The sequence below is a fragment of the Eretmochelys imbricata genome, chromosome 6 (assembly GCF_965152235.1).
Source record: "Eretmochelys imbricata isolate rEreImb1 chromosome 6, rEreImb1.hap1, whole genome shotgun sequence".
In the NCBI taxonomy this organism is placed as follows: domain Eukaryota; kingdom Metazoa; phylum Chordata; order Testudines; family Cheloniidae; genus Eretmochelys; species Eretmochelys imbricata.
This window is the reverse complement of record NC_135577.1, coordinates 4,745,315-4,757,580: the sequence shown is the minus strand read 5'-3', so window position 1 is coordinate 4,757,580 and position 12,266 is coordinate 4,745,315. Positions and strand designations below refer to the sequence as shown.

Here is a 12,266-nt window from a genome sequence, read left to right as displayed (position 1 = left end):
TTCAAGCTCAGGATGTCACTGGGCTAATCTTCTGGAGTACATTCACATACGTACCCAGCATCTGCTGCTTCTTAGCAGTGCCTCTGTTTCACCAACACTAGCAGTACCCGTGCTAAGTTCATGCCTCGGACAGTGAGCATGTGAACATCTGCTTTAATACCTGGCCTGGCTTTGGCTCGCAGCCCCTGGTTCAGGCCTCAAGCCTTGCACCAGGCCCAGTGCTCTACATCTCTCCCTACTACACTGGACAGGTCATCTAGTCCCGTCCCCTACACTGAGGCAGGACTAAGGATTATCTAGACTGTGACTGACAGGTGTTTGTTGAACCTATTCTTAAAACCCCCCAGTGACGGAGCTGCCACAATGTCCCTAGGTAATTTGTTCTAATGCTGAGCTACCCTGATAGTTAGGAATTTTTTCCTAATGTCTACCCTAAATCTCCCTTACTCCAATTTAAACCCATTGCTTCTTATCCTGTCCTCAACTGTTAAGGTGAACAATTTATCACACTCCTCTTTATAACAACGTTTTACGTACTTCAAGACTTATAATGTCCTCCCCCTGTCAGTTTTCTCTTCTCCAGACTAAACAAACCCAGTTCTTTCAATCTTCCCTCACAGCTCATGTTTTCTAGACCTTCAGTCATTTTTGTTGCTTTTCTTTGGACTTTCTCCAATTTGCCTACATCTTTCCTGAAGTGTGGTGCCCAGAACTGGACACAGTACTCCAGTTGAGGTGAGGCCTTATCAGTGTGGAGTAGAGCGGAAGAATTACTTCTTGTGTCTTGCTTACAACACTCTTGCTAATACATCCCAGAATGATATTTGCTTTTTTTGCAATAGTGTTACATTTTTGACCCGTATTTAGTTTGTGATCCACTGTATCCCCCAGATCCTTTTCTGCAGTACTTTTTCCTAGGCAGTCATTTCCCATTTTGCATTTGTGCAATTGATTGTTCCTTCCTAAGTGGAGTACTTAGCATTTGTCCTTATTAAATTTCATCCTATTTACCTCAGACCATTTCTCCAGTTTGTCCAGATCATTTTGAGTTCTAATCCTGTCCTTCAAAGTGCTTACAATGCCTCCCAGCTTGGTGTTGTCTGTAAACTTTATAAGTGCTCTCTCTATGCCATTATCCAATGAACATCTGAAGTGACTGTTCACATGGAAATTAAATATTCTATTGAAATTTACTGTTGATCTATGATATTTATATGGTCCCCAGAATCACATTATCTGAGTGCCTTACAATCTTTAACAGATTTATTCTCACACACCCCTGTGAGGCAGAGCAGTGCTGTTACCTCCATTTTACAGATGGGGACTGGTGACACAGAGGATATGTCCACACTGCAGTTAAGCACCCGGGGCTGGCCCATGTCAGCCAACTTGGGCTAGCAGGGGCTCAGGCTAAGGAGCTGTTTAATTGTGGTATAGCTTTTTGAGTTTGGGCTGGAGCCTCATCTCTGGGACCTTCCCCCCTTGCAGGGTCCCAGAGCTTAGCCTCCAGCAAAGGTCTATACTGCAATTAAAGAGCCCTCTAGCCTGAGCCCTATGAGCCCAAGTCAGCTGGCATGGGCCAGTCTCAGGTGCTTAAATTGGAGCATAGATGTACCCAGAGAGATTAAGTGATTTGCCAAAGGTCACACAGAAAGTCTGAGAAAATTGAATTCTCTGCAGAGCATAGAATTGAACCCAGGTGTCCCAAGTTAGTGCCATACCCACTGGACTACTTTCCTTACTGCTGGAACAGGGCAGAGTAAGTCCCGCTCCCAGTAACTGGTGTTAAAATTAAGATGTACATTAATCACCCATTATGTTACAGCTACAGCTATAAGGATACAGGAGATATCGCCTTCACCTCCATCCAGTGCCTGATATTTAATAAATACTTTAGAAGTTGCCTTGGGAAATGATCCATTCTATTCTTTTTTACAGATCCCAGAAGGACAGATCTGCTTGGATGAACAGCACAGGTATCTCCAATCCCCATTTTGGGAATCACTCTTTCAGCCATTCCAATGCCAATGTGATGTTTTCGGAGCTCCGACTGAGTTGGTCCTGTCAGGTCCCCATAGCGACTATTTTTGTTCTCCTTCAAGTACTAGAATTGACCCACTTTGCCATATACTCCCATGTAATCCCATGTACTCTACATGTACTCCCAGCCTAGAGTCACAGGCCTGCTAGGAAGCAGTGTATGCTATGTCAGACAGGAAAATGAGCCAGGGCATGTAAGGAGCTACACCCTTGCCCTATCCACCCCTTGCTCCCCAGTGAAGCGGTGAGGGTGTACCCATTACGGTCTGTTTAAACTGCAGTGTAAGCCCAGGGTTAGTGGGACTCGAGTCAGCTGACCCGTGTTAGAGAATTCTAGGCTTGAGCATCTGCACTGGTTTTTAATGGGTTTTTAATATGATGGGGCAAGGCCAGATGGCTATAGGAAAGTAATGAGAAACAGGTATATTAGCCCCAGGCTAAACAAATCCCTGTTACCATGGTAACCAAATGGCAGTTGCTCCAAGTCAAATAAGACACCTGAGGCCAATTAAGATCCTTCTAGAAAGCAGTGGAGACAGCTAGGTTGATTGGGACACCTGAAGCCAATCAAGGGCAGGCTGGAACTAGTTAAGAGCCTCCCAGTTAGTCAGTTAGGGAGGCGTGTCAGAAACTGTCAGAGGAAGCCACGCTGCTGGAGAAACTGGGCAGTGCAAACACTATCAGGCACAAGGAAGGAGGCCTTGAGGTAAGGGTAAAGGAGATATTGAGGAACGGGGGGCTGCTGTGGGGAAGTGGCCCATGGAATTGTACCTGTCCTGTTGTTGTTAAAAAGTCAGCTACCAATAGCTCCTACTATTAGGGTCTCTGGGCTGGAGCCTGGAGTAGAAGGTGGGCCCAGGCTCTATCTTCCCCCTCCCCAGTCAATCATGGAGACTGTGGGACAACAGACACTGTGCGAGGGAGGGTTGCTTCTTCCCACCTCCCTTACTGGCCGATGATGAGAGTGGCTAAAAGAGACTGAAGCATGCCCCTGAGAACTATAGTGAGCCACTGAGGTGAGCACTAGAACTGGGAGTTGCAGGTTTTTCCCTGGAAAGGGATAGAATTCTCAGACTACTGCTAACCAGAAGCACGGAGAGAAGGAGCTTCATCACAATTAAGACTTTTCTAACCTGGGCTTGAACCTGGAGGTCTGGCATCCAGACTGCAGCACGCAGCCCTGAGTCAAAACCACTGTATTGAGGAGTCCCTAGCTTCCTCCTGAAATGTGGCTTCTCTAGCATTTTGACTGTGGTGCACTGTGGGGAGAACTTTACAGCTCACCCTGCACATTATAGGAAGTTTGAACAGCCCATCAACACAGCCTCTGGAGCAGTTTTTCTTGTCTGTGCATTCCCAACTACTAGAGCCAGCAACGTGAAGGAGGGACCTTTAGAACAGGGGTTTTCAAACTTTGGGTCATGGCTCGTCTGGGTAAGCCGTTGGCAGGCTATGAGATGGTTTGTTTACCTGAGCGTCTGCAAGCACAGCAGCTCAGAACTCTCAGTGACTGTGGTTCACTGACCCAGCCTGCACCACTTCCCGCAGCTCCCATTGGCTGGGAACGGCAAACTGCAGCCACTGGGAGCTGCTGTGAGCGGCCATGCCTGCGGACACTCAGGTAAACAAAGCATCTTGCGGCCCACCAGCAGCTTATCCTGATGAGCCATGACCCAAAGTTTGAAAACCCCTGCTTTAGAAGAACTTGTTTTGCCTGTGCTTTCACTCCTGTGTCAGGAAATTGGCATTCGTGCTCCTTGCTCAGAGTCTTCTGCTGGCTCCCATCAGTCCCCAAGCTAGATTCAGGTGACAGCAAGGCATCATTCTAGTTGATGAGCACCACAGTTGGCTCTGTGCTGGGCACAGTGCCCAGCACCCAGTCAAACTCCTCCTATAATGGGCATGACATTGGCAAGTTGCCCAAGGCATGGGCATGGTTCTGGTCCCTGACCTTCTGGTACTCACTCTTCAGTCTCTTACTATGCTCCCTGAACTGGTCATCTGTCTGTAAAATCTGCAAAGCTGCCAGCTTTTTTAGCTATCTGCTGGTATGCATGGCCATTTCTGGTGCTTTTGCCGAAATCCACAGTTTTACTGGCCTCGTACCAGAGATTCACCAAAATTTGGCTGTGCTCCTGTGATCAAGAAGGAGCTCGCTTTGCAAAAGGTTTGCTCGGTTCGGTCTCCATGGCAAACCCAGGAGGGTCTCCAAAGGTGTACTTGCAGCTCGGTGCTCATATGGTAATGGGTTAATGCAGACTAACTGAGCAGCTGCTGCACTCTGGGAGGGGTGGCTTCCATTTTGAATGGAAGATTGTTGGGATAGAGAGGACAAAGGAAGTCAGCCCTTGGAATTGTGGGGTGTTTCTGGCAGACTCTCAGGACACAAGATGAGGAGAGCTGTGTTCACATAGCAAAGCAATAGGGCTCAGACCTTGGGTCCCATCTTGACTCATGCTCAGACCCTGAAGCCCTGCAGGATCCTGGGACCTTGGGTCCAAGCCCTGGGTTAGAGCAATTTCAGTGTAGATAGCAGCGGAGTGGGAGGTAAGCTTGAGCCAGAGCTTCAGCCTGGGCGCTTATTGCAATGTAGACATACCATTAGGCTCCTCTTGTCCTTTGCATCCATTTTTCCCATGTTCTCTATCAGTTGTAGTGGTCCCTAGGTAAGTCAGTTTTTAGCATACTTAAAAAAAATGATTTTCTACATATCTGTAGAAACTCCTACCATCCCCTGGCATTGACTGTGGGCTCGGCTAGGAGGTCAGATTTCAGTGTGATGTAAACACATTGCCATCAGGCTAATAAACCTGGCTTCTCAGTGCTTGGGTGAGGGGAGCTCCTCAAAGGGATATCTTTTCTGTGCAATGTTGCCCCCCACCCCAACTCTGCCTGGAGCAGAAGGACCATTTAAAACTGTTTTTCCTGGCAGAAGTTTTTCAGGCTTGCCTAGGTAAAGGTAATTTCCACTTTAGTCTAGACTCAAAATCCTCGATTCCAGCAGCTATAGCCTTGTTCTGCATGGCAAAGCATTTGACAGTCTTGAAGAACTGTTTAGACTCTAAGGCCTGCTAAATGATTCAGGTTGTCAGGGCCATGTGCTAGGCCAGTGGCCTTAGAGCAGGCTGAATCTTCTGTGGCTGGGAAGGAGATAATACAGCAGGAGACCGGATCTGTCATGTTATTTAGATGTTACTTTTGCATCCCATGGCTAGCGCTTCATCTTAGGTTTCCTTAATGCTGTCATGATTAACCATTCAGTAACCATACAAGATGGGCCCCTTCACTTTATTAACCCAAGTGTACAGGAAAATATTAAGTTAAATTTTTTAAATTAATTTTTGGAATGTTAATGATATTGCAACCAAAACACTGTTTACGTATACAGCTGGAGATTTGTCCATTTCCCCCATCAAATGCAAAAATCAGAGAAAGGAGAATAGCAAAAGAGCAGGCAGTCTGTTGGTAGGTGGGTGGTTGCAGGCTAGAGTCATGGCTCAGTCTTTGGTTCATCTGAGGTCAGAGTGCAAAGTTCGGGTCAGAGGTGCAGTCTCATTATTGATCTAAATTTTCCCTCCTCTCTCCCAATAGTGAGAGCAAGCTTCAGGTGAGCATGGAAAAGCAAATCTGTGAATAGTTAACTTATGTTGGTAACATCCAAGAAACCCCATTGCTGAGGTTCAAAAGTCTTGATGCTTATAACTTGAGTGGAAAATAAGCTAAACAAAAAAAGTGTGTGTGGGGGGGGAGCTGAGTCAAAACAAAACTGACAAAACAAAGACAAGTACTGGTTCCACTTCGCTTTCTTAGTTTTGTAATTCCCAATCAGTGGGAAATGATTGTGCTATCCACAATTGTTCTCGCAGAGGTAGGTCTTCTGACCCAAACAATATGATTGTGAAAATAGGGGAACTTTGTTTTGAAAAGTGGACTCTTGTTCATTTCTTGTGGGTGGTCTCAAAATTCAACCAAGGTTACCGTGGGATGGGTGCAAGGGGTGGCATCCACTGGACTAGGTGTTAATGCGTATGTCTCTTGCTTCTGTCACAGTGCTACCGCCTCTCTGTTAATGTACCACAGGGTGAATTCTGATGCTAGGCCAAGTAAGTGACATTCATTGATTGTTTATAAGTTGCTGCCAAGGATGAGCTTGGCCCATGTACTGAAAAACTTGCTTCGTACCACTTGACTGGCAAGTGAGAGAAGGAGCTGCTGCAATTTCCTCTAGCGGGAGGGTCTGGGAGAGGCCTGTTCTACCAATGTTCTGTTTCCGTGAGAACTGGGTACATGGAAAATGTAACCCTGGCAAGGGGTTTGGGAATGGGGAGTGTAGCCTTGTATTTTGTTTAAAGTGAATTTTGTAATGTGGTATTACACCGTCTTGGGTTCAGCTCTGGTGGCTACAATTTCAAGCTTAACAGAGGGAAAGTCACCTCTGCTACTTGCTTCAGATTTAGAGTCTCTAGCAGGGGGTGGAAAAGGCGGACCCATAATGATAGCCTAAAGCCAACAGGCCCGGTGCAGTTTTTTATCCCCCAAAGAAAAACATTGCAAAGGGAAAGGCAAATGTGCAGCCATTAGTGACTAAATATATAGATGCTTTTGCTAAACACGAGTGTTCCAGAGATGTTGTTCGGAGTGCAACAAAATTGCTTATTCCATATAGACGTCAATCCTCAGGGATTCTAGAAAGAACAAATCACACCGTCAAGCTAATGCTGCAGAAACTGGTAGATGCCAATGGATGCAGTTGGAATACCCTGATTCCATTCATTTTAATGGCACTTGGGGAACTCCCACTACTGCCACCACAGATCATACCCCCTTTGAGGTGATGACTGGGCAAACCATGTGTCAAGGTTCCTTCCCCGCTCTGAACTCTAGGGTACAGATGTGGGGACCTGCATGAAAACCTCCTAAGCTGACTTTTACCAGCTTAGGCTAAAACTTCCCCAAGGTACAAACTATTTTACCCTTTGCCCTTGGACTTCCACTGCCACCACCAAACTTTATCTGGGTTCCTGAGAAAACGTAGTTTGGAAACGTCTTTCCCCCCAAAATCCTCCCAACCCTTGCACCGCACTTCCTGGGGAAGGTTTGGTAAAAATCCTCACCAATTTGCATAGGTGACCACAGACCCAAACTCTTGGATCTTAGAACAATGAAAAAGCATTCAGTTTCCTTACAAGAAGACTTTTAATAGAAGTAAAAAAGAATCACCTCTGTAAAATCAGGATGGTAAATACCTTACAGGGTAATTAGATTCAAAACATAGAGAATCCCTCTAGGCAAAACCTTAAGTTACAAAAAAGACACACAGACAGGAATATTCATTGTATTCAGCACAGCTATTTTCTCAGCCATTTCAAGAAATCATAATCTAACACATACCTAGCTAGATTACTTACTAAATTCTAAGACTCCATTCCTGTTCTGTCCCTGTCAAAAGCATCACACAGACAGACACAGACCCTTTGTTTTTCTCCCTCCTCCCAGCTTTTGAAAGTATCTTGTCTCCTCATTGGTCATTTTGGTCAGGTGTCAGCAAGGTTATCTTTAGTTTCTTAACCCTTTACAGGTGAAAGGATTTTTCCTCTGGCCAGGAGGGATTTTAAACTAGGGGAACTCCCACTACTGCCACCACAGATCATACCCCCTTTGAGGTGATGACTGGGCAAACCATGTGTATGCCAAAGCATCTTTTGTAGCATACCAGTGGCACACATATCAGCATTTCTTAACTCTATGGCCTAGTATGGCTAAGCTAATATCTTACAGGCCTCAGGCTGTAGGCCTTGCGTTTCAGCCTGCCTTACTTAGAGACCTAATACATGATTATTCTCTCTACGTACTGATCAATCTGATACTTCTATAATCCTACAACTTAACTCTGTTTAGCATACAATGATTATGTATGACATAACATGTTAATAAATTATAATATCACACAATAAATGAACAATAAACTAAAATCACTGGCTACAGGAGGCAGAGCCTTAATTCCCCTGGCTGAAATGGTAGTGTCATTGAGACCCATTGCCTCTGGTCACCTACTGCTCTTCACTCATCTCTAGTGCAACCTGAGGTTTCCTTTTGCAGCTCTGAATGAAATGTACTGAATAGTTATCACATCTACCCTTCCTTCATCTCACTCAGCATGGCAGCCTCCCAATCCTTCCGAACCCAGACACGCTCCCCCTGGATAGTACTTTATCCTCACCTTAGACACCTGCTTCTTTTTAGTAATATACCTTTGTGGCTCTTCAGAGCTTTCCCATTACCCCAGTGGTGCCCACCCTGTTCAGCCGGAGGCTCGACATGAGATTGAAAAAAGGGCCCTCAATCAGTACTCTTTTTCTGTACACTCTTTTGCATATGGTATATGTATAATTATTACATATAAAGATCACCATCTGCTGGCACATAAGGCTAATAGTGCCTATTGTATTCATCATAAATATATAGGTTTAATAAAATGTTTGTTGTTATGCAGAGCAGATAGCTGCCTGTGTGCAGCTCTTAACATAGTGTCAGAAGTAAAAGAGCTGTTACTGCTTTAGGTGGTTGTTGTAGCTGACCAGAGTCATTGAGTCACATTTTAGCTGTGGTCTCTGCGACTACCTATTCACTCTCTGCTATTATGAAAATACATGGGGATATTAGTGAAAACTGGAGCTTCTTTGTGGCCTTCTGAGCAAACTGACTCAAGAAAGCATGCAAATCAGAGTGGCCACATTGAAGGTAGCAGACGAAGAAAAGCAAGATGCAACTACAGTCCTAGAAGATTTAGAAAAAAAAAAACCCAAAACTTTGTATTTCAAAGAAATGTAATATATGAGTGGTATATTCTCAACACATCTGATCTAAGGGAAAGAACCTGTGGACCAATATGCAACCAGACACCACTAATTAGCGTCAATCGCACAAATTTGGCACGCTTGCACATGAACTTCTTAGAGATCATAAAGATTTAGGCACAAAAGGCAATGAAACCAGAGTGCATATGTTATGACAATCAGATGAAATTTAACCATGCTATTTGATATATGCCATAAGAGCAACCAAGCAAAGAAACCGTTACAAAAATGGAAATTGTTAACAATATAAAAGGCATACAACATATACAAGATAGACACAAACGCAGACGAAAACAAAGAGAACGTTGGTTTGCAAAGAAGGGCAAGCAATACATGCACTGTTGGAGAAACAGTTAAAAAGGCAAATGTCCAGCTTAGGTGCCATAGGTGCTTACTGCCATAAAATAAATCATTCTGCAAAAGTATTCAAACAGCAACAGAATGACAGCTTTCCAGGTTAGCTTTTCTCATACCACCTGCAGCGTTTGAGCTGAAGAGAGGGAAGTGGAGAAGCGTGATTTGCACAACTAAACCTTCAGGAATCACTAAGTCAAACAGATCAGACATTCATAGATCAAATTTTGAAGTACTTCAAGGAGAGGAAAGTGACCAGTCAGCGTGGATTCACCCAGGACAAGTCATGCCTAACTAACCTACTTGCCTTCTATGTTGAGAAAACTGGCTCTGTGGATGAGGAGAAAGCAGTGGACATGTTATTCCTTGACTTTAGCAAAGCTTTTGATATGGTCTCACACAGTATTCTTGCCAGCAAGTTCAAGAAGGATGGGCTGGATGAATGGACTATAAGGTGGATAGAAAGCTGGCTAGATCATTGGGCTCAATGGGTAGTGATCAATGATTCCATGTCTAGTTGGCAGCCGGTATCAAGTGGAGTGCCCCAAGGGTCAGTCCTGGGGCTGGTTTTGTTCAATATCTTGATTAATGATCTGGAGGATGGTGTGGATTGGACCCTCAGCAAGATTGCAGATGACACTAAACTGGGAGGAGTGGTAGATACGCTGGAGGGTAGGGATAGGATACAGAGGGAGCTAGACAAATTAGAGGATTGGGCCAAAAGAATTCTGTTGAGGTTCAACAAGGACAAGTGCAGAGTCCTGCACTTCGGATGGAAGAATCCCATGCACCGCTACAGATTAGGGACCGAGTAGATAGGCAGCAGTTCTGCAGAAAAGGACCTAGGGGTTACAGTGGATGAGAAGCTGGATGTGAGTCAACAGTGTGCCCTTGTTGCCAAGAAGGCTAACAGCATTTTGGGCTGTATAAGTAGGAGCATAGCGAGCAGATCAAGGAATGTGATCGTTCCCCTCTATTCGACACTGGTGAGGCCTCATCTGGAGTACTGTGTCCAGTTTTGGGCCCCACGCTACAAGAAGGATGTGGAAAAATCGGAAGGAGTTCAGCTGACGGCAATAAAAATGATTAGGGGGTTGGAGCACATGATTTATGAGGAGAGGCTGAGGGAACTGGGATTATTTAGTTTGCAGAAGAGAAGAATGAGGGGGGATTTGATAGCTGCTTTCAACAACCTGAAAGGGGGTTCCAAAGAGGATGGATCTAGACTGTTCTCAGTGATAGCCGATGACAGAACAAGGAGTAATGGTCTCAAGTTGCAGTGGGGGAGGTTTAGGTTGGATATAAGGAAAAACTTTTTCACTAGGAGGGTGGTGAAGCACTGAAATGGGTTACCTAGGGAGGTGGTAGAATCTCCTTCCTTAGAGGTTTTTAAGGTCAGGCTTGACAAAGCCCTGCTGGGATGACTTAGTTGGCGATTGGTCCTCCTTTGAGCAGGGGGTTGGACTAGATGACCTCCTGAGGTCCCTTCCAACCCTGATATTCTATGATTCTATGATTGTGACACAAAATAAAGCACCCAAAGTGGAAGAACACTGTCGTTGCCTAGGAATTTCAGATTTTGAAGTCCATTGAATGAAATTCCGTTACAGGAAGAAAAATGTTACGGGAGATGTAATAGGGAGATATCTTTTTAAGAGACCCATTGAGGGTCGGGTAGGAGTGGGTTGTGTCTGGGTCATTGTTGCTAGGCTGATTAAACCCTCACATCCAGAAGCTTCTGGAATTGGGTATGGTAGTTTGGGGTCTGCTCCAGTAGGTTCCCTGTTGCTGGGGTCAGACTCCATGAGGGGGAGCGGTCAGGGCAGCTGCTTTGCAAAGGGCCATGTGCCCCGGGTGAGCTGGGAGACGCTGAGTCCAGGAGCAGGAAGCAGGCTGGTGTCCCTAACCCTGGAGCTTTTTGCAGCAGTTTAGTGATAATGTTACCCTCCAACAGGGAAGCCCTGGCAGTGCTAATTATAGCCAGGGGGAAATTGGGAGGGAAAAATAATGTCTTTGATTTTAATCGCGTGCTTTGAATGTGGTTTTGATTTTAATCAAATTGTTCTAGTTAAATTGTCCCGACTAGTCGGAGTCACCAACTCTTCTTTAAATGTAGCAGTGGGGACAGAGCTATTTCTATTTTGCTAGTCTTAGTTTTGTATTTTCTTGTAACAGGATTTTCTTTAAATCTATACACTTAAGCACCACCTGGCCACAGCCTGCAACCCTGCATCCCAACCCTGAGCCCCCCCCAAACCAAACTCCCTCCCCAAGCCCGTATCCTCTCCTGCACCCCAGCCCTGAGCCCCCCCACAACCAAACTCCCTCCCCGAGCCCGTATCCCCTCCTGCACCCCAGGCCTGAGCCCCCCACACAACCAAACTCTCTCCAAGGGTCCCTACCCCCTCCTGCACCCTAACCCCCTTCCCGGCTCAGCCCCGAGCCCCCTTCCACACTGTGAACTCCTCAGCCCCAGCTCAGAGCCCGCTCCCCCTGCCCCATCTCAGTGAAAGTGAGTGAGCGTGGTGGGATGGAGTGAGCGGGGGCGAGGCCTCAGGGAAGGGGCAGGGGCAGAGGCAGGGGCAGGGCAAGGGTATTTGGGTTTTTCGGATTAGACAGTTGGCAACCCTACAGAACAGGCCCTTCACAATTAACACCCCTCCCAAGCTCCCCTCAGCCAATTGACCCCCCAAATTCTCCCCTCTCCAATTGATCCCTCCTACCAAGCTCCTCCCTCCCCTCATCCCTGGCCCCATCCTGAATTTCCCCCTCTCTAGCCCCCGAGGAGCCCCGTGAGTTCAACCCCTCCCCACTGCTCCCCAGGCGGTCAGTTATGTCGGTTTAACTGTCACCTCAGGGACATTCTGAGCTCCCCTCCCCCCAAGGGGCCACCTGGGCCCTCGTTAGCATCAGGGGATGGGGACTTATTTGCATAGAGGAGGCTGGAGCAGCCAATCAGGAGCTGGCCTGGGTACTGGGGGGCTATATAGGGCTCCCCAGGGCTTGCAGACCTCT

General features: G+C 46.2%; 1 protein-coding gene across 4 annotated transcripts in view; it reads left to right on the top strand.

The window, feature by feature from the left end:
* Positions 1-12,266, top strand: part of LOC144266978 (uncharacterized) — a 97,843-nt gene that overhangs the window by 21,800 nt on the left and 63,777 nt on the right. For all 4 annotated transcript variants that reach the window (XM_077820568.1, XM_077820569.1, XM_077820571.1 and 1 more), the window contains 2 exons: positions 1,939-1,976; positions 6,091-6,143. In XM_077820568.1, coding sequence (XP_077676694.1) covers positions 1,939-1,976; positions 6,091-6,143 — 91 coding nt within the window. The remainder of the gene's footprint in view (positions 1-1,938; positions 1,977-6,090; positions 6,144-12,266) is intronic.